This window comes from Diabrotica undecimpunctata, chromosome 4 (genome assembly GCF_040954645.1).
Source record: "Diabrotica undecimpunctata isolate CICGRU chromosome 4, icDiaUnde3, whole genome shotgun sequence".
Lineage (NCBI taxonomy): Eukaryota > Metazoa > Arthropoda > Insecta > Coleoptera > Chrysomelidae > Diabrotica > Diabrotica undecimpunctata.
In genome coordinates, this window is record NC_092806.1 from 29,636,548 (window position 1) to 29,660,279 (window position 23,732).

The 23,732-nt window shown below is 36.2% G+C and overlaps 1 protein-coding gene across 1 annotated transcript; it reads right to left on the reverse strand.

Annotated features, from left to right (window-relative positions):
• Positions 1-230: 230 nt before the first annotated feature.
• On the reverse strand, positions 231-23,321 carry LOC140438602 (uncharacterized). The gene is made up of 3 exons (XM_072528262.1): positions 22,894-23,321; positions 22,029-22,608; positions 231-317 (listed from the first exon to the last, which is right to left on the reverse strand). Exons 1-3 carry the CDS (start codon positions 23,319-23,321, stop codon positions 231-233), a joined length of 1,095 nt encoding a protein of 364 aa, XP_072384363.1.
• Positions 23,322-23,732: the final 411 nt, after the last annotated feature.

Here is a 23,732-nt window from a genome sequence, read left to right on the forward strand (position 1 = left end):
AAACCGATTCAGAAACTATTTTAAAAATATTGGAAGAACAATGACGCAACTGGGAGGCTTCAAAGTTCTGAGACCTGTGTAGACTCAAAAAGTTTATATTATCAAAACACTAAGAGTGTCATTTAAAAGTAGACTAAATTTACAATTAAAAAAAGTTATTTCAGTTTCAAAAATATTCACTTAAACTTTCACTTGTTTACTTTCGTGTAAAAATATTTATAAAAATCAATTTAGTAATGTGTAATTTGCTGTTGGCCGGTGTTTCTAGGCTCAATGTAGCGCCCCTCAGAGATGAAACGATTGACGCTAACATCTATCTACACGAAGAGATGTTTGTCAAAGATTTATCGCTAACGATCAAGCAATGTGTTTGTCGCATTTATTGGGATTGGCATTATACGAGCATTCCAAATAGCTGGCTATTCTCTCTAAATTCTTTTACAAAACTACCCTGACAAGAATTTTTCAGCTTTGAACGGTCCTTTGTAAAGACCGTTGTAATCCTCTACCATAAAAGTGTTCTTTTCTAAACACACTATAGAAGAAAATGATTATACTCTACGTATCGAAAGTCCACAATCTCGAAAATGTAGAAAAGTCTACGGTCATAATTGGGAAATCCATAATGAGTAATAATTGAAACGACGTGTTAATAAAAAACATCTGGAATAGACATTAGTTTAGTTTCAAAGTATTTTGTGGTTGTAGTGTAGCGTCTCTTATAGGAAATTTATATAAATTTAATTCATATCATTTATATACTATACTAAATTTTTCTTAAATCTTTCGTGACATACGTTATTTCGAAATAGCAGATTTTACAAATAAGTATATAATAATAATGAGTAACGAACGTCATACACATTCCAAAACTTCTCGTTCATCAATTATTTCGTCAAGGAAGTTAATTTGAAAAGATAATATAGCTACTAACTAAGCGAGATAAGCGATAAATCTATTTTTTCAAATCTAACGATAAAAACTCGTATCTATCAAGAATTTCGCAATCTGAGTTTCAACCGCCAAAACTGGCTCGTAACGGTTTTAGCGTTTCTTAGATAAGAGAAGCCGTTCTAACAGCAGCAGGAAGTATGGCTGAAATTTGCAGTTGGCCTCGCCGAGGCCAGGGGCGGAGCGAAATTAAAATTTATGGTTTTCTGGCCTTATGGACCTACTCCACTCCGGGACAGGGCTCGCTGGACTATGACCACGTGGATGCATAGGCGCACTACGGCGCTTCTTACTAACTGGGTCAGTTGAGCATTTTATTATTTAAATCTGCTTACAAACAAGTGAAACTGCGGTAAGTATTTAATATCCATACAGGCAAAAATTGGAAAAAGGCAGAGTAATTTTGAAAAATATATGGTATGTATTTACAACAGAAAAGAAAAAAAAAACAAAATAGAAACACATATATATATATACAGTAAAACCTCGATATAACGGACTACTTGGGGGGAGGCGGTGTCCGTTAAAGCCGAAAGTCCGTTATATAAAAATATGGTTAAAATAAATCAAAATACTTTTTTTTGAAAATATATATGTACACTGTAATTAGATATATATAAAAAATACAACATACAAACAAAATTCTATTTAAGTAATTGTCTTCGGACATTCGTCGTGAAGTGACGTTGCTGAAGAAATATCGACGCGCTTGCTGTTGGTAATCCCGTTTTGAACAAGTTTCGTTTGCACTTTCCATGTTTGCTGCTTTTCTATGATCAACTCCCTAAAAACAGTTTAACTATTGGATGAATAATTAATAAATGTTGTTAGATCGTCGAGATGCGATCTTACCTTTGATAACTTCATTTTTAACAGTCTTGCTTTGTCGTCTTGTTTGCTATCTTTACTTCCGTCCTCATTTTTAAGGTTCATAACTTCATCTGCTATTTCACTTTCAGTCATGATGTTATACCCAGGGTCACCTTCATCTACTTCTAGCGATTGTAAAACATCTTCCTCAGCTACATGTTCTCCGGCATTATTATGTATTGTCCTACAGAAATTAGTAACTTTCAACCCTTCTAAATCCATGTCTGCATCTTGGCCATCAAACAAATTCTTCCAACCATTTTTTAATGTTTGCTTTTTCACCTCCTCCCATGCTGCAGCAAAATTAAAAATTGTTGATTTTAAATTGTAAGACCTTAAGTTTTGCAAGGTACGTTGCGCTCTTGTATCTTCTGCATTATCTCCATCGTACAATACAACCATTACTTCGTCTAAAAACTTTCTGCGATATTCGTTTGGCTGTCAAAATTATTCCCTGATCCATGGGTTAAATAAGCAATGTTGTATTTTTGACAAAAACATACACCTGAAGTTTCCATCTTCTGAACGTAGAATATTTTCAGAGGGGTGAGCAGGACCGTTGTCTAAAAGCAATAAACATTTTACCTCTTCTGACGGTATGCCCAATTTCTTCTTTTGAAATTTTCTCACTGAAGGTACAATTTCTTTGAAAAACCAATTTTTGAAAATATCTGAGGTGAACCATGCCTTCTTAGAGCTATAGTATGAAAGGGGCATATGATGCATTATGTCTTTTAAAACTCTATGTTTGCGAGATTTGCCAACCACTACAGGTGTCAATCTATGCGATCCATCAGCGTTAGCACAAAGCAGTGCCAAGATCCTGTCCTTGCTGATTTTTCTTCCAGAATCCAATTTTTCACATTTGGAGGCTTGTGCGCTTTCAGGCAAAGTACGCCATAACAAACCAGTTTCGTCAAAATTGTAAATCTGAGATTCTAATAGCATTTCGTTACTTACTTGCTATATTTGCTACTAATTTTTGCCTAAAAGGTTCTGTTTCTTCTTTTGGTGCAGCTGAAGCTTCGCCGTAAATTCTTTTATTCATGATTCCGTGCCTTTTACGAAAGCGCCAGAGCCATCCATCACTTGCTCTGAATGGTATGTCCATATGATTTGCTAACTTAATTGCAGCGAATTTCAATTCCCACTGACCAGGATCCCACTAGAACGTTGTTACCCATACCATTTTAAGATTGCTTCTTCCAGTGAAGTTTCACGAGCCAATTTCATTCGTTTTCCTAGATTGCTATGCTCTCCTACATCACACATAAATGCAAATTTATTTATTTTGTATTTGTTTTTTTTTATGTCCGAAAGTTTGCTTTTTTATGCCATATTGATTACATATATGAGACACATGTGTAATATTAACAGTATGTTTTTATTTTTTTGCATTTGACCGGATTTTTTGTCCGTTATATCCGAAGTCCGTTAAATAGAGGTCCTTTATATCGAGGTTTTACTGTACATACATAACATCTACGGGAGAAAAAAGTTTTTTTCATATTTTGAACTTAAATGATATATTATTTAAAGCCTTCCTCATTTTCGATGCTTGGTAACTCCTACACAAAAAATTTAAAATAAATATACATTACCTAACTTTTGTACCACAACCTTCTTTTAGCAGACATGAAAATCAAACTAAAGAAAACAAAACACCTAGAATTAATATAAGAAGACTAAAAGAAGCTGATCTCTGCCATTAGATCAAAGAACAAATACACAAGAAAAATCATGTAAAATGTGTTAAAAAAATTAAAAGTACTTAGAATCGAGAATTCCAGTCATGCGATTAGTGTTTGTGGAGAAGCAATGACTATTTTTGAGAATGAATTTATTTTAAAAATTTCTAATACAGCCCAAATAAAATTTTAACTCCAATAATGAAATTATAAAATTTAGAACAAAACTGAACAAATTTACTACAAAATAAATAAGCTAACGGACGGTATTTAGAAGGGGTACACAAATAATTCCAAAATAAAGCGGATTAAACATGTCAAATTATTCACAGTACACAGTAGAGCTATTTCTTAAAACAAAATTGGTAGAAATTAATACTATGACACACTGAGTTGTAAATCACATCATATATAATTATTTACAGTAATATTACAAAGTTGCAAATTATGGTAATAGGTCTATAGTTGGCTATATTTTTAGAATGACCGCTTTTATGAATTGGCGTTGCTTGATTATCAAGTTAAATAATGTCGTTAGTGGTTTTGCTAATACACTGATACAGTCTTTAATCAAAAAGTTAGGAATATGATCACATCCGGAGATTAACTAGTCTTTTAGTTTTGTGGACGCTGTGATGACGTTTCCTTCCGTTACATCATTCATTGTTATATTGTAATGTGGAATTGAAAGTGTCCAGTCATTGACGCTAATATTTAAAGTTAAATATTTTAGTTTTCCTGGATTACAAAGAATAAAACTGAATGTATGAGCTGTAATGGAGGTATTAACATATTAACTGATATCATCTATTTTCAAGTAGAACATGATTTTTACAAACAAGACTTTGGCTTAGCCAAGGATTCTTCGTTATCTCCATTATTAACATCATCATGATCGTTATAAGTGGCTCGACAATTCGTTGTGGATCTTGGTCTGCTCACAAAGAAGTCGCCGCTCCTGTCGATTCCTGGCAACTTCCCTCCATCTTCTGACCCTTAGAATCTGTAGGTCTTCTTTCACATCATCAATCCATCTCCTTCGTGGTCGTCCTCTGCTTCTTGTGCCCTCTGGTTTTTAAAATATTAATTCTTCGTGTATTCGTGATTTGACATCCTAGCAATGTGTCCAGCCGATCTAAGTCTCTGCACTTTCACGAATTTCACAATATCTGGATCGGTGTAAAACTGATATAGTTCAAAGTTGTATCTTCGACACCATAGCCCATTTTTATTTACGGCCCCAAATATCTTTTCTCTCAAAAATACCAAGAAGTCTTTCATCATTTTGAGATAAGGTCCACGTTTCAGCCCCATATATCAAAACCGGTCTTATTAAGTTCTTATATATATTGAGCTTTACTGCACGTTTTATATTTTTATTTTTTAAATGTTTCTGGAAATTGTGAACAGTTCTGTTTGCTATTGCTATGCGTCTTTTTATTTCGTAGCTTGTCGTGTTTGTTGCGTTTACTAGCGATCCAAGATATGTGAATTCTTTGACTTCCTCAAAGGTATGGTTGTTAATTAGAAATCTCTGTTGGATATTTCGAGGGTTTTTAGAAATCAACATATATTTGGTTTTTTCCTCGTTTACCACAAGTCTTAATTCACTTGACGCGTCCGCAAGCCTTGTAAAACACTACACCATGTTTCTCATACTTCTGCCCACTATAACTATATTGTCAGCGAATGCGAGAATTTGCGTCGATCTATTAAAAATAGTTCCATTCATTCTAATATTTAATTGTCTGATTGCCTTTTCCAAGGCAATATTAAAGAGGAGCGCGTCCCCCTGTCTTAGAACATTATTAATGTCAAAGAACGTAGAATTTTCTCCTTCAGTTCTAACGCATGAGCTTACGTTTGCATTGTTAGTTGGGTCAACTTAACTTAGGTAGGATCCCAAAGTCTATCATTGCTGCCATATAAGTACTATTAGTTTATGGATTGCTGCAAAAAGTTGAACACCAGCTTTTTTATACATTTTCGAACAGATTTCATCGATTCCTGGGGCTTTTTTGTCTTTGAGTTTTAGGATGGCGTTTGACAATTCTTCTCTTGTTGAGTCTTCACTGTGTAGTTGACGTTGTAGATTTTGTTGATTGTCTATGTTGTAACCTCCTTCAACATCGTATATATTTAGATGTTCGCTGAAATGTTGTGCCCATCTGTTAAAAACTGAGTTTTTATCATGTAGAATTTCACCGTTAGTATCTTTACAAATTTTAAATCGTGGTTTAAATTCTCGACGGCTATTATTTAAAGATTTGTAGTATTTCCTACTTTCATTTTTATCGAATATACTTTGTATCTCATTGAGAGTGTTCTGTTCGTATTTTCTTTTCTTACGTCGATGGATACGTTTTTCCTTTCTTCTAAGATGTCTATACTATTCTTTTTTTCTCCGTGCACAACCTGCGTCGATGGTTTTTTGATATGCTGCGTTCTTTCTATTTGTGACCATTTCACATTCATGATCAAACCAATTTTTACTTGTTTTTGCCCAATATTTCAACCGATTTCTGTAGCACAATATCTCGTAGATTTGCCCATAGTTATTTAATGTCTTCTTCTTCTTCTAAGTTTTTTGTCCTTATTTGATCTTATCCATTATTAGCATATTATGTGTCAACACATCACCAAAAACTCACAGTACGGTGGATATACGTAAATGATGTGTCTCCTATATGGCGTCATGGCCCAGAAGTAGTGAATAGATTTTTAATGGACATTAATTTTAAAACAGAATTAATCAAATTCACCATGAAAAAGAAAATTCTTACCCTAATAAATCGAACACAAAAGTAAAGGTTAGTCGTTATAACAACTGTTTGTTAAAAAATATGTATATTCAAAGTACTATTCAAAAAGCATTAAATGTTTAAATCAAACGAAAATAATTTATAAACACACTACAAACGCTGTCAAATCAAAACTTACAATTACTTGGATGTATGCTGTTGTGTTTAAACAGGCGGCTTAAGGTCATCCATTTAATTTCTGGGAGTATTAAAGAAACGTAATATAAAAAATAGTTCGTGAATAATGTCATACCTGTGCAAAGATCCAGAGGATGAACTGTATATAGCAGTTCAAGAGATATGAAGAATATTTTGGCCAGAGAACAAGACATCAGGCAGAGGTATAAGATTCGTAGATATTTCAGAATATTACATATTTGTCATTATCTTTACGTTTTGTTTCAGCTTTACATAACCAGTTATAAATGATATTTAGTCTAAAAGTCTACGAGACTACTACTAAAAGCAAAATGAGAGTATAATTCCCTTATAACTTATACCTATGTAGGAAAATTTTAGTCCATAATGAATATATAAGTTTCTACAATATTTTTAATCATCTAAGCTAAGAATTCTTTTCCGTCCGCCAGATGCCAAATGCCAGATACAGTATCTTATGAAGAAATTATGATAACGGTATAAATATGTTGAGGTTAATCTTCGTAGACTAAAAAATATTTAGAGTTAACATACCAGAATCAAATAACAAGCAACCACTCCAATATGAAAGATACGAGTGCAGTCGAACAAATTACAGGTCCAATAAAATACAAGATGACTGAGATACGGACTTACTCATTTACGGACGAGAAAACAATAAATTACTCATTAATCACAAAGATATTTAGATAAAATAAAAGAAAAAGGATTAATCTAACTAATTATAAGCAGAAAGGATTCCAAACTGAAATCTTAAAATTTTGTTCATACTAAGTAGGCGAAAGAAAAATCCTTATAATTCAATTAAGCATTTTTATGTCGATTGACTCGATAACTTTCGACAGAGTACCAATACAAACGTATTTTTTACACGAAATTATCAATGAGTTATCTCATAAGTATATGTTATGTACAACTTACAATCACAGAAGACAGTTCGTAGCTCAAAAACACTCAAGGACTATCGCCAAACACAAAGTGGGCCCGGTTGCCTTAAAGAAGATAAACTCTATATTGTCATATTGTCTTATATTTATATATTTTTCAGTATTATAGTATAGATTTTACACTAATTCAGATTTTTTGTTTCAGGGCCACCTACAAAAAACACAAAAAACCGGCCTCGGCCACCAAAAAAATGAAAAAATGCTAACAAAAACCGGCGCAAGCCAACAAAAAAAATTAACAAAAACCCCAAAACCCGCGCACGTAGTGCCCAACCCCTTGAGCACCAAGTCGCCGAACTGAGCCGGGGCTCAGAGCGGAGACTTGAGGCCAAAGTAAGCAATTTTAGTTCGCGGATAACCCACATTAAGATAACAGGATTATAGCCACAATGCGCTGTCCTGAGTTTTGCATTCAGTTAGGAAACCATGTTGGGGTTCTATTACCCAGGACCTCCACATGAAGAGCATTTGGCTGATAGTTGTGCCCCTATCGCGCATTAGAGTGCTATAGGGGGGAAAGGGATGGTCTGGAGCATTGGAGCGCGGTGGGGTGACTCCTGTTTTTACTCGAGTTAACACACCTTGCTCCAATGAATTGTTACACTCGAACGTCATTCTTAGGGGTGAACATTGCTTGCTTGCTTACAACTTAAAATAAGCAAGTAATTGCAAAAATTACCAGCGAGTTGTGAACTCAGACAACTACAACTATTAGTAGAATATTGTGAAGCCATGGGCCTTCTAGGCCTGGAGAGCTAAATTATATAGAAAATTGTGAATGTAACAATATCTAATGGTTGCACAGAGCTTGTATGACGATATTATCATCATAAAAGCTTTGTGAAGGTTACAATTTTTACTAGAATATAAATATTTTTAATTAAATGAAAACTTTCTAGAGTGTTGGTTTGTACAGTAGTACCTCGATATACGAGTGCCCTAAAATATGAGCGTTTTGAGATACGAATCGCCGAGCGAGCGATATTTTGCTTTGAGATGAGAGCAAGATTTGAGATACGAGGAATTGCACACTACATTACGAGTTGGGGGCTCTACCTTGGGAGTAATACTACCTTTTTATTATTTTAATTTATAATGCAAATTAGAATAAAATAGAGAGACATTAGATTTACTTTAAAATTGTATCTCTTGAGTGAGCAATCAACAGTTGGCAAAGGCTGACAACCCTGTGCATTCATTCTCCGTAAGAATAGCATTGCCCTCTCTTAGCTGTACTGCAGTCTTAGTCTGAATTTTTATTATAGACATCAGTCCGTCTGCTTTTTTCCTTCGTTTTCGAACCATTTTTGATAAGTTGGGTTCGCCTTTTTTTTTCCTTTTTGTACATTTACAAGACATTATCATATTTATTTTCATAACCATGGGTTCGAAGAAGAAGATGATGTGTATTGAATTATAAGAATTTTCAATTCAATAGTCTCATAAAAACAATTAATAACCATTATCCGTTATTTAATGCGATCGAATTGAATTTCACAATTATTTTTTCTCATCGATTATAATTTTTTCAAATTTACGATAATTTTATGGCTTTGGCACAATAATTCCACTCTCTATAGTTGGGAACACTAGAATAAGATAGTAGGTGAACGTGGAAATAATATATAAACACTGGGTACAAAAATAAATGATGAAAACAGAAATACAAATATCAAGAAAAAAGTACGACCAAAGAAGAGATGGTATGATGATGCAACACAAGATCTAAATAAGCTTTGTCATTCCCAGATATTTTGGTCTATTAGCATAGAAAATCTGAGCGATATTTATTTTTATGTGTATGTGTTGTGTTTTTTATTAGTAAAATTGGCATAGACATAGTTCCTTTCATAACTTTTTTTTTAATTGCCGTATTACCAGATAAGTAGCCAGTAAGAGCCTAAGAAGGTATTCATTGAATTCTGACAGGCAACGGTGGGGGAAATCTTTTTTGGACATTTTCGTCACGGAGCAACACACCCTGGGATCTTTAGGCCGAGTAGGATACTAGTCAAGAAGACCCCATGGTAGTGCCGTATTAACCGTGTTCCGGATAAAACCTTAAACACCGTTCCAGAGAGGTGGTCTTGCCATTCAATGAACAACTAAAATAAAAAACTAAAAACTTAAATAACCATACCTATTACCGTAAATCAGAAAATATTTCAGACGTTAGACCATAAACTAATAAATAATATTAACCATAAATTTCAGATCCCTGGTTCAATTTCCTCCTCTGTCCTCCTGCTCATTTTTCTTCATTACCCCAGAAATCAGAAAGGGTACTTCTCTCCATTCTTTCTCTCCTCTCAACATTATGTTTACCATGTTTCTTTCATCCAGCCCAAAACCCATTCGCCTCTCGAAATATCCCCTCCCATTTGCCCAACAGTACAGTCTGCCGAGGCACATTTGCCTATTCTATTTGTGAAGGTGCCAAAACTACCATGTCCGGTCGGAAACTGCGTCAGGAAGTAGTCTAGTTTCCTGAACTTACATTCCAACCATGGCCTCAGATCGGGAATAAGCTCCTTCGTCCATCTTGCCTTTCTGCTATCATTCGCCCATTCTCTCTGCTACTCTACTATCGTTCTTTCTCTCTCATTCTCATCTATATTTACATTTATCCTCCTCGCATACACCCTCGCTCGCTCTTTGCACAACAAAAAGATCGGTATTACCACTCCAATGACATATAGAGCCTCATTTGAAACCGTCTTATATGCGCTAGATACCCTGAGGAGCATTCGCCTTTGCGAAGTCTCCATCAGCTTGGCGTATTTCGCAGTGTTCAGTACGCTACACCACAAGGGGGCAGCGTAGGTTATCACCGACTGGAAAATTCCATTTAGCACCTTTCTTTTGGTGCTACCTGGGCCTCCAATGTTTGGCATCAGCCGTATCAACGCCTCCAGATTTCGGTTCGTCTTCTCTACCGTCTTTTCTATGTATACTCCGAACCTTAGTCCTTCCGACAACCAGATTTCCAGATACTTCGATTTAACCGGTGCAATCTTCACACCTTCCACTACAAAGCGAAGAGATGATTTTTCCCGGCTCCCTTTGAGAACTAACACCTCAGTTTTCCGAGGCGCTAGCTGTAGACCGTTTTCTCTGATCCACCTACTAATGCGACTCAGGGCTGTGTTAGCCGCATTAGCCATGTCCGTTTTCTGACTCGCCTTCGCAACCAGTGCGAGATCATCGACATAAGCTACAAGAGTGCATCCCCTTGATATCTGTAGCCTCAACACCCCGTCATACCGGACATTCCACAGGATGGGACCTAGTACTGAACCCTGCGGAACACCCTGCGACAAACTGATGCTGGTATCTTTTTCTCTTATGGACCTGTCAGTAAAGTATCTGTCAATTACGTTGACTCACTAACGCCCAATGCTCTCAGCCTGGATATGATTTTTACCCATAATGCCATATTAAAGGCATTCTTGACGTCAAGCAGGATGAGAGCCACCTATCTCTTTGTATCCTGCGTAACTAAAGAGGTTACTTCTGTGACCGCATCTATGGTGGACCTTTTTGCCCTAAAACCATATTGGTGGTCGCTCAGTGCATGCTTTTCTTCTAGCTCTCGCTCAAGGCGGCCTTTTACAAGCTGCTCGTACAATTTAGCTATCGAACTAAAGAAGGCAAATTGGCCGAAATCGCATCTTTTCCTCTTCACCTCTACTTTTCCGGATACTTTCATAACTTAATACTACTTTTTCGACCCAAGTTGTGACCATAGACATTTGCAATTTTGGTTAGCTTCTTCGTTGTTTTTTCCAATAGCCAGCATAACAGTCAGCAAATGTTGCAATGGTACTTTGCTCAGGGTTAAGTTAAACTCATAACAGAACGTTTGAGTACTTCTGGAAAAAGACTTTAATGTTTTCCAATGAAACAGATATTCACTGGGAGATCTACATTGTTCTGAAGATCTATATTAAATGGATCAGTCTATTGTGACATTTTTTTTAAACTTCTGGTTTATTTTAGAGTTTATCACTTCTTCCAATGCTTAACATTCTTGTGTATGCGTATTATCTCGAACTTTCTTATGCCTTCTTCCGCCTTTTTTTGGATTATTTTTCTTCATCTCATTGATGTTTTATGATGGTAGGTAGTCTGCTGCTGTTCTTAATTTTCCCTTAATACTTGTCAAAACAATATAAAGTTCTGCTGCATATAATGTTTTTGTTCATCCTTGTAAGAATTATTGAGGTAAAAGTAAACTACAATGGTAATCGGTCATAATCTCGAATAAAGAAGGTCGTTGCAGGAATTCAACACCGCAATAATAAAAATTAATATGTATATGAAATTGGAAATCGTAGTCATAAAGATTAAAACCATGTTTATATTTAAGCACCCAGTTAAATGCAAACCAATAATAGAAAAAATATTAGAGCAGGTCAGGGAAACATAGTGAAAATAAAAAGTAAAGGATCCCATAAAGAAAGAGTGAAACAAATAGTAAAGCAAACCAACAAAGCTAATGGAGGTGATAAAATTTATAGAAATAAATTATAAACGGCGGAATTAATAACAAGAACAAATAACATACATTATCGAAATGAGTCAAAAACTAAATACACATATAGCGAAACAAATAATCTACTGGAAATATTAATAACTATCCTTTACACCTATTTTTAAAATAAATACGTGTAGAATAGACAGACAAGTAAATAGCTGCTGTGATTAAAGGTAAATTCCTCTTCTCCTTAATGTGGCATACCCAATTTGGAGCGTAGACAACTCCTCTGCGTATATCTGAGTCGGATATTATTAAGTAAGTGTACATCTATTTGGGATTTACAGTACGGTTTCATCTGAACAAAATAGGTCTCTTATAGTTTTTCTGTAAACTTGATCGTTTTCGAGTTATAAATAATTTAAAACTGAGAAAAACCTTGGACCTGGTAAGTCTTGGCATGAGCTGAAGGCATTAGCGCAAAATAGAACCCGATGGCGCGTTTTCACTGAAGCTCTATGCTCCACTTAGGAGTTCAAGAACCAGAACAATGAGCGCCCACCCTGCCATACACGCTTCATTGTCAATTAAAAACAAGATTTAATAGTTTTATGCATAAAAGGTGTTATTAAGATGACTACGCCCGAAAAGCAACATAATCTAGCCAGACGGCCTCTCAATTTTAGTTTTTTAGCTAATACACGCCGCAGACCGAGCGCCCGTACTTGCATAAGCACTTCATTAACGATTAAAAAACAAAGTTTTAAAATAAAATAGGCCCAAAATATATATCAGGAAATGATAGAACAAGGTTTGAACTTAAATTTAGGTTCTTGGTGAAATCAAAAATTAAGTTTTTACTTATGTTTTTAAGCTGTGAAAATCGCAATTTTGCGCTCTTCTGTTTTAAATTATTTGTAACTTGTAACTTAGTAACTGAAAACGATCAAGTTTACAAAAAAACTACAAGATACTTATTTTGTTCAGAATGATCCAAAAAATTTAAAAAAAAATGCACGGTCGAAAAAATTGATTATTACAATTTGTTTAAAAAAAAAAATTGAACAACTTTTCGCCTGGTGACCTCTTGAACTTTATTTTGAGGTATCTCATGAAAGTGATGATGTAAAAAAATCTCATGGGAATATTTTTCCGAACGAACCCGAACTTTTCGCCTTGTCTAAAGGCAGTGGTCTCCAATAAACGCCGTACGCTGCGTACAGCATTACGCCATATGTTGTATCTGTATACTTCTACAACAGTTACACACTGCGTTCAGCTGGCAATAAGAGACCGCACGCATTATGTATTATATAATGGCATACAAAAAAGACGTATGGCGTAACGATGTACGCAGCATATAGCGTTATGTCATAGGTCGCGTCTGCATGATTGTACAACTGCATGCTGCGTTCAGCGTACAATCAGAGACAGCATCTATTATTTATTTTTTAAAGCATTCAGACGCGAGGTTTGGCGACCACAGCCTCAATATAGAGGAGCTATACTAGACAGATTATGACTTCTTGGTTTATCATGGCCTTCGAAACTGCATATCTTTTGATACGAAGAACCAAGTAATACTTTTTGATTTTGTAGTGAGAATCGAACCCACATCATTCGACACCAAAAGCGGATACACTAGGCCGCAGGCCGTGAATTCCTTTCTGACATGTATTATTTTTCAATAATTTATGATTTGGTATCATTTTATACATTACTGAAATAGCTGTTTCAACTTTACTCAAAGAAAAGATATCATTTAATTTTTATTCAGCTGTCTAATAATGTAAATCTAATCATGTATCTTTTTATTCTCTTCAATTTTTTTTTTTACATTTACTGGAATAAAATTATCCTGTTTTACTCAATATTATCGCTGTCAAACCTTCCGTTGAACAAATTATATCAAATGCAGATGCAATTTCATTTTCAATGCTTGTTGTAATAGTTTTGTGAAATACTGATCCTGGAGTTTTAATAAAAGTTTGTTTGTGAATATTTCTTTGAATCAAGGGTCACTTCAGGATCAGATAGAGTTGTAATAAATGAAAATTTTAGATTATTTCTTGTCTAGCTAAATATATATTTCTATATCTTATATTTTTTTTATTTGTATTTGAATAATTGTTGTGATATAATAAAACCGCTTTTCAACGTAAAATTAAATTCTTATTATCGAATAAACCTGGCGAAACTACTTATTGAAATGTTATTTATGTATTCATGACTCACGAGGTGCCTTTAATTTATTCCAAAATATTCCACTGAAATATACAGGGATCATGTAAAAGAAATGTCGCTAATTCACAAATAAGACATTTATGAAACAAATTCGTAAATGTGTTATGTAACAACTTGAACATTTCTATTTATTTTTCCTATATAGTCCAGTTGTCAGAGATTTGACCTCTAAAAATAATGCGAACAAGCTGAATTTTGCTGAGAATGTCAATTTTAGGACCCAAAAAAGGTGCAAAACATTTTGCCACTTCTATTCACGGGCTTCCCCCTAAAACCCAACCATAGGGGGAAACGGAAAACGAAAACATTGATTTACCAAGAATCTGTACGCAGCGCCATAGAAAAAAATATTTTAAACCAAAATTTAAGCCGAGATAATTTTGAACAAAAATATTACATAATTTGCCCTTTTTCTGTAGAACGAACCGTTCTCTCAAAAACAACGCTTGAAGCGACCGGCGATTTTAAATGTCAGTTACGCGAGCGAAATATATTTTTTAAATAAAATTTGAATCAACTCCACGGTAAAAATTCGATATCTTTTGATTAGAGTGTCCTATCGACAAAAATCGAAATGCGTATGCGTTTCAAGGGTAAAGAGTGCAGCTTTCGTATCCAATTTTTGCATTTTACAATACAGAACCAAACAATACACCCAACCAAAGCTTATAACTTTCTATAACAGCTTGGAACTGAAAACAGTCTCTTACGCAACTGGCACAGTCCAAGAACTTTATAAATGCCGGCGGGAATTATTGTTATACTACATTCATTCCCAAGATAAGCTCGAGATCATACCTATAAGCTTGCGTGTCGTGACGTAGCAGCTTGTCATTGGTTAGAAATTAATTTCTAATCGATGATAAGCTGCCACGACACGACACACCCACCGATAGGTGTGTTTTCGAGCTCGATCGGGAATTAACGTACATAGTATAGTAATAATGTAGAAAGAGGGAGCAACATCTCCACTGTGTAACAGGAGAAAACACGACCTGGGTGGAAAGTGCTGGGATACACTTGCAGAATACTGAAGCGATATAACAAATGCTTCACCTCAAGAAATACAGGAAGATGCTATAAAAATCCCAAGGAAAAGGACTACTAAGGGTAGCACGTGCATACAGAACAACATCAACGGTGGTCATACAAGTAATCGCGGGTGTATTACCCATCCACCTAATGGTGAAGAAAATGGCAGGAAGTGGCAAATAACGAAGTGGCAGGAAGACTGGACAAATGAGCATAGGGCCGCCTGGACAAGAGTATTAATTCCAAATATCGCAGAATGAATGAAGTGCGGTGACAGAGATAACAATTACTTTTTCACTAAGTTACCTAATTTTCGCCTAATATGGCACGGCTCCTTCAGGGTCTACCTGGAAAAGATAGCGAAGGTTTCGGATGGAAACTGCACAGACTGGAGTGACAGGGAGCTATGGGAGCACGACCCCTCTGGGGGACTACATGCGGATGGGCCCTTCTACTCTGAATCCAACACACAAACATGGTAGGTACATTTAAGATTTACCATAAAAAAGACAACAAAGGCAAGCGAAAATATTCCTACGAGCTTCAGAAAACTTAAAATCATAGAAGTCAAGATTTTTGGACAATATAACGTATACACAAAAGATTTTTCATATATCATTGTGGAAAGGTTTACGACGCCATATACAACCTAGACTCTACTTATATGTAGTGTTGTTATGATGAATGTTGACGTTCTTTCACAATTCTTATTACTTCTTTTTACTCGTCTTTTAGATTTCTCTGTTCGGTGTTGCTTGTACCACACTTGCGAAGTTTGTATTTAGTAGTTTCTCCAGATTGCCCTCTACTTCTCTTTCCCTTCCGGTTTTTCTTGGACCATTAGCCCCTACATTGTCAGGACGGGCGATGTGACTAAAGAACTGATATGTTTATCCTAGCTGTCAGATTCAAAGTATTATTCTTTAACACCAAATCTCAAGTACGTTAATTCTTCTTATATCTGGTGTTCGAATGGTGCTGGTATGCAGTGGCTTAAGTGAATATTGGGAAAACAAATATCGATCTAAATTTATTTTAGTATTTTTATTTTATTTGGAATTTTCTGTATTTTCGTCAGCTTTAATTTTAACATTCTGAATATGACGTCGAATTTGCTGTCTTCAGTTTACTTTATTTTTAAAGGCGCTATCCAGATGTATAAAATTATCGATCAGTTCAGTTTCAGCAATATTTTGCGTTCCCATCCTGTTATTGTTGGCTCAACGTTATCAGTACTTCTGTTCTGTTATTATCATAGAATATTCAAAAACTTAAGTAATAGTTTCGAAGTAATTTTAATAAATCAATAATGTGAGTATTATCTATTTAGGTATAAAATATTATCATTAAGAGGTACGTAACAAAACTTTTTCAAATATAACGAGAGTCAAATGGTGGAAAATTTTGCACGAATTAAGACTGTTTGGAAAAAGCACGATAGAAAATCTGTGCTTAGAGAAATAATTTGTTGGAGGAGACTAAAGTCGGATTAGAAAACTTAGAAGAGAAGGCACCACTATTTTTTGTTTGTATGAAACATTAAGAAAAGTTTGGCAAGATAAACATGTGTTACTAATGTTCGTCATACGTCTACCGAAGCTTTGTCCACTGGATCAAAATTTAAAACTTGTAAGGTCATCGTTTTTTAAATACATGAAAATAGGTACGCAACCACAAACACTACGGCCACTTGTTATAGAAAATGACGTCATCGAAGCAGTTAACGAATTTGTATACCTGGGAACGCTCGTCAATACTGAAAATGACACTACCGCAGAGATAAACCGCAGAATTTGCACGGCTAATAGATGCTATTTTGGGCTTAATCTCCTTTTTAAATCTACAGTTATATCAAGAAATACAAAAGTAAAACTCTACAAAACAATAATACGCCCCGTCCTAACATATGGTTCAGAAACCTGGACTTTAACAAAAAGCAATGAAAACATGTTAGGATGTTTCGAAAGAAAAATACTAAGGCGCATCTATGGAGCGGTAAATGAAAATGGTGTCTGGAGAAGACGATACAACTTCGAACTCTATAGGATATACCAGGAACCAGATATCGTAAAACACATACAGATAGGACGTCTGAGGTGGGTAGGCCATGTAATGCGGATGGAGCAAACCGACCCAGCTAGAAAAACGCTCCTTGATAGACCTATTGGTCAAAGAAGAAGAGGAAGACCCAGAACAAGATTCCTAGATAACATCGATGAAGACATGAGAAATATGGAAATACGTGCTTGGCGGAGGAAGGCGATGGATAGGGACGACTGGAGAAAAATTCTTGGGGAGGCTAGGACCCACACAGGGTTGTAAAGCCAAAATGATGATGAAGGTCATCGTTTATCATTCGTTCTGGAGAACGAGAAAGGATTTTTTGTTAAGAATTGGTTTCAAACTCTATGTAACTACCACGAAGACATGACTTTACATAGCGTATTTCAGACATGCGATGCAGTGTACGAATGATACGGTCATGCAAACTAAATGAGAATTTTTTTGACGCCGTTGCCGCTCTTCACGGCAGCAACCGTAGGAACAACATAGAATCAGAAAATCTCAACAATTCCGTCAAGTTTGGATAAATTATAAGGGAACACGTAACTGTTCCTCGAAAACGTGGGCTACACTTCAGAATAGCAGATAATCATTAATCTTACAAATTGTCATTTGGATCGCTGTAGTAATGATTCATTATCAAATATAATAACGCTTGTATCCGAAATGAGTGGTGTTTCTGAAAGGAGTATTTACAAAGTGCGCCAGGAGTATGCATCCACCTGCTGGTCTTCAACAACGAAAGAAAAAGCCTGAAATCGGTAAAATTTTATCATCTTTTGAAAATAAATACGATGAGACAGAAAAGAGCGTTATCAGTACAATAGTGTACCAATTCTTTCGGGAAAATAGACCACCGACAATCACCTCTGTTTTGGCTACAGTAAACGCTGCGACGTGGGAGCATGTAGGGATGATAAAAAGAAACATATAAATGAAGAATGCGAAGAACTAGATAGACATGAAAACCGGTTTGGATCCCATGAATTATATAACAAAGTCCGATATCTATCCAGGGAATTTATTAAACCAATCACAAAAACAAGAATGGATCACAACAAACATAATATACTTAAATGACGAGAAAGGGATTGCGGAGGTATAAAGAAAATATTGTCAAAAGTCTATATGCAGATGATCCCCAGAATGCAAATCACGACGAGTTCACTGCAGAGAGAGAACAAAACATTCTAAAGTCAGAGGTAGAAAAAGCAATCAAAAAGTTAAAAAATAGAAAATCACCTGGTGCAGACCAGATCACCGCAGAAGTTTTAAAAGCGACTGGAGATGTTGGAGTAAATATTATGCATATGATCTGCAAAAAGATTTGGGAAACCGGAGAGTGGCCCAACGACTGATCAACATCCACTTTCATCCCTATTTTCAAAAAAGGAACTGCGCTAGATTGCAGCAACTACAGAACGGTAACTCTAATATCCCATGCAAGCAAGGTTCTACTTCTTGTAATACCTGAAAGACTAAAAAGCTTTTCTATTGCCTCAGATATCAGAAGAACAAGCGGGGTTTGTCCTAGGAAAATGCACAACAGAACACATCCTTAATGTCAAGACAGCTAATCGAAAAAACGGTCCATACTAGCGGAAATGGGAACACCCCACCACTTCATTCAACTAATTAGAAGTCTATATGAAAATAATAAATGCACAGTAAAAATACACAACACCCATTCCGATTATTTCAGAACAGAGGCAGGTGTCAGGCAGGGATGCATAATCTCGCCAACTCTGTTTAATATCTACAGCGAACACATTATGAGAAAGGTATTAGATTGCAGCAACTACAGAACGGTAACTCTAATATCCCATGCAAGCAAGGTTCTACTTCTTGTAATACCTGAAAGACTAAAAGCTTTTCTATTGCCTCAGATATCAGAAGAACAAGCGGGGTTTGTCCTAGGAAAATGCACAACAGAACACATCCTTAATGTCAAGACAGCTAATCGAAAAAACGGTCCATACTAGCGGAAATGGGAACACCCCACCACTTCATTCAACTAATTAGAAGTCTATATGAAAATAATAAATGCACAGTAAAAATACACAACACCCATTCCGATTATTTCAGAACAGAGGCAGGTGTCAGGCAGGGATGCATAATCTCGCCAACTCTGTTTAATATCTACAGCGAACACATTATGAGAAAGGTATTAGATGGATGGAAGGGTGGAATATCAGTAGGAGGTCAAAAAATCAGTAACTTGAGATATGCTGATGACACTTTAATAAACGCGGCAATGGAAGACATAATGAGATGTCTGGAGGAGAAAAGCAAAACATATGGACTAAAGCTAAATAGGAGTAAGACAAAGATCATGATAGAAGACAGAGCTCGGAATAATCTTCAACACATTAAAGAAATTGGGGACTTTGAAGTAGTAAATAGTTTCATATACCTGGGGTCCCTAATAACAAATGATGGAGGATGTGACAGAGAGATACGTAGAAGGTTGACTATTGCTAGAACAGCTATGATGAAACTGGTAACAATTTGGAAAAATTCTAGCTTAACAATACACACAAAACTAAGGCTGGTAAGGGCACTCATTTTTCCCATAGCCACATATGCATCCGAAACGTGGACCTTAAAGAAAGCGGTTAAAAATAAACTAGACGCTTTTGAAATGTGGGTATACCACCGCATGTTAAGAATATCCTGGATTGATCATCGCACTAACGGATCGATATTAGAACAACTTGAAGTAAAGGATAGATTGCTTAAACAAATACAACAGAGATATTTTCAGTACTTTGGACACATAGCTAGAAGAACAGGTACGATGGAAAAACTGATAGTCGAGGGTAGACTTGAAGGAAAGAGACCTAGGGGAAGATCTCCAAGCCGTTGGGTAGATCAAACAAATATAAGCTGGCAAACCCGCTTGCAATTTAAAACCACACTGAATTACAGTATAGATATGGATTTGCTTGATATGCACTTCGCTTGTGCCGCTGGTTAATAATCAAACTCCGTGCGAAAACAAAACTGATTTTATTTTGAATTACACAATACAATATATAAACGCTTATTAAGTATTATGTCCGCTCGCTCTGAATGCTGTATCACCGTATCCCGTCTCGTACTTGAGTGCTGTCTGTCGTCTTTGGGGTGCCTTAAGGGACTCGCCTTATCTTCACATATGGCATAATATATCTTCCTACGCTACTATGTTGCCGGATTGTAAAAATGCATAAAGTAAACTTGAATTAGATAGAGGCGTGAACATGGCCCCCGCCTTGGCAAACACTGCCAACAAAATCGTCTGCTAATGCTAAATGTTCAAATGTTTAAACTACACTTAGTCCGAAACGGGTAGCGGACACACCTTGGAAAAAGAACGAGTTATGATACCATTGTCTGTCTTTATCCTAAAAACTCTGGCTACACCATCACTGCCGCGTAAAAGTTCGATCACGCGACCTAACTTCCACCTTAATGGAGGTAAATTGTCCTCTTTTATGAGCACTAACGTGTTTTCCGCAACTTCACCGTTAGTAGTAGTCCATTTCGTGCGTTTTTGTAGTTCGGAGATGTATTCTTTGTTCCATCGTTCCCATATATGCTGAGAAAGCTGCTGAATATGCTGGAATTTTGAGAGCCGATTAACTGGAACATGACGCAAATCTGGATCTGGATTGGTAATAAGTGGTCTTCCGATGAGAAAATGTGCAGGAGTTAATGGGGAGAGATCATTTGGATCACAGGATAAAGGATGAATCGGTCGGGAATTTATTATAGCTTCAATCTGCACAAGCAACGAATAAAATTCCTCGAACGTTAAGTGCGCGTTTCCCAAAACCCTATGCAAATGATGCTTAACTGTTCTTACTCCGCTTTCCCACAGTCCGCCAAAATGTGGAGAATAGGGAGGTATGAAGGACCACGAAATATTATTCTTTAGCAAGGATTCTCTTATCGCGGGAGTGTGCTGCTCTAAAAATTTGCTTAACAATTTTAACTCCGAACTAGCTGCTATAAAATTGGTTCCATTGTCGGAGACCATCTTTTGAGGCTTGCCTCTTCGCGCAATAAATCTTTTAAAGGCCAACAGAAATGATTCCTTAGACAGTTCTGTAACTAATTCTAAATGTATGGCCTTCGTACAAAAACAAATAAAAAGACACATGTAACTCTTTATTAGTTTACAACCTCGACCCTTTCTATCGCGAATTAAGAAAGGGCCCGCATAATCTACACCTGTTACAATAAACGGTGGGCCACCTGCGAGACGCTGGGCAGGTAGGTCACCCATTATTGGCTGAATGGATTTAGATTTTAATCTAAAACATTTTACACATTTGTGTACGGTACGTCGCGCTAAATTTCTTCCTGATAACGGCCAGAAAGTTTCTCTTATAGTTGCAAGTAAAAGCTGAGGACCAGCATGCATAAGATCCTTGTGCAAATGATTAAATATTAACGATGTAACTATATGATCTGCCGCTAAAATGATGGGATGTTTTTTGTCATACGTAAACTCGGAATGCTTTAAACGCCCGCCTACTCTCATGATGCCCTGATCATCAAGAAATGGAGATAAATTTATAAGTTTGCTGTTTTTATCTAAAGATCCCTTTTGGTTCAAATGCTTTATTTCATTAGAAAATGACTGTGATTGACACAGCTTTAGAATACGATTAGATGCAGAATGTATTTCATCCAAAGAAAGGGGTTCAGAAGTTCTTTCCTTATTTTTACACATGCGGATGAATCTGAACACATATGCAGCGGTTCTTTTTAAACGTAAAATATTAGAGAAGCGCTCAAATGAAAATACTTTCGTATTCTGTGTTTCATCAAGTTTATTCGTAAAAACCTTTATGTTTTTCCTTGTTTCGCTTGTTTCAGTAGGGACAACTTGTAAATTTGGCCATTTATCTGAATCTTGCATGATCCACTCCGGTCCGTGCCACCATAAGTTGCACTCCATTATTTTATCTGGTTCCACGCCTCTGGACACTAGATCTGCAGGATTATCCTTGCCTGGCACATGACGCCACTGCGCAAACGAAGTGGTTTCCTGGATCTCTGCTACGCGGTTACTAACAAACGTCTTCAATGTATTGGCTGCTGTTTTCAACCAACTAAGTACTATCGATGAATCTGTCCAGAGGTAACACGTATCAAATTGCACATTTAATGAATTTTTGACCTTATTGGTCAAACGCGATAAAATGACTGCTCCACAGAGCTCTAAACGCGGCAAAGTAACTGGCTTTAAGGGCGCAACCTTGCTTTTTGCACATAATAAGAATGAATACGACCTGCCTAACGAATCGGTAGATTTAATGAATATGCAAGCACCGTACGCCTTTTCTGAGGAGTCGCAAAATCCATGAAGTTCTAGTTTGACCTTACTAAAACATATAACATGCCGAGGTATTTTTAAATTGTTCAAGCTTCCTAATTTATTCCTAAACTGTAAATAATTATTTGCTAAATGCTCCGGTATGGGATCATCCCATGAAAGACGCTCGAGCCATAGTTGTTGTAACATAATTTTCGCTATGATGGTACACGCACTTAATAGACCCAAGGGATCAAAAATTTGAGCTATGTCCGATAATAAAGTTCGCTTTGTGATTAGATGGCCTAGAGATGAACTTATGCTATAAAACATAGTATCTGATTGCGGTGAGTACAATAATCCCAAAGTTTTCGCCTTCTCGTTTTCACCGAATTGAATAACGGAACCCGTAGTTGAATTATCCGGTATATCTCTCAATATTTCAGGATCATTTGAATAGAATTTACGCAATGTAAATCCTCCGCCTTTGAGGACCTCAAAAAGTTGTTTACATGCTTCGCGCGCTTTCTGTTTTGAATCAAAACCTGTCAAAAGGTCGTCCACATAAAAATCGGATTTAATAATGCTAGCAATGTTAGGATTTTTAGCTTCTTGCTCCTCTGCCAATGTCATTAGACATTTAATCGCTAAGTAAGAAGAGCATTTCATACCGTATGTAACTGTCTGTAACTGAAATATTTCAATCGGTTCTTCCGGATTATTTCGCCATAAGATACATTGTAAGGATTTTTGATCATCTGCAACCAATACCTGACGGTACATTTTTTCTATATCCGCACTAACTACATATAAGTGTGTTCTAAAACGCAATAAAATGGAGAGTAAATCATTTTGTAAGGTTGGTCCGGCCATTTGAATACTATTTAATGAAATGCCGTTTGTAGTTGGCGCACTACAATCGAACACAACACGCAAACGCGTCGTCAAAGAATTTTCCTTTAATACTGGATGATGTGGCATAAAATAAAATGTAGTATTTACCCTAAAGTCTGTTGCCGCTTCCGTAATTCTGCATAAACCTTTCATATGTCCTAACTCTTTATATTCCTGGATGAATTCGCTATAAAGAGTTTTAAGATTGGCATCTTTATTCAATTTACGCTCGAGATTTAAAAATCTATTTTTTGCTTGACGAAATGAATCACCGAGTGAACTTATCGGTTCTTTGAATGG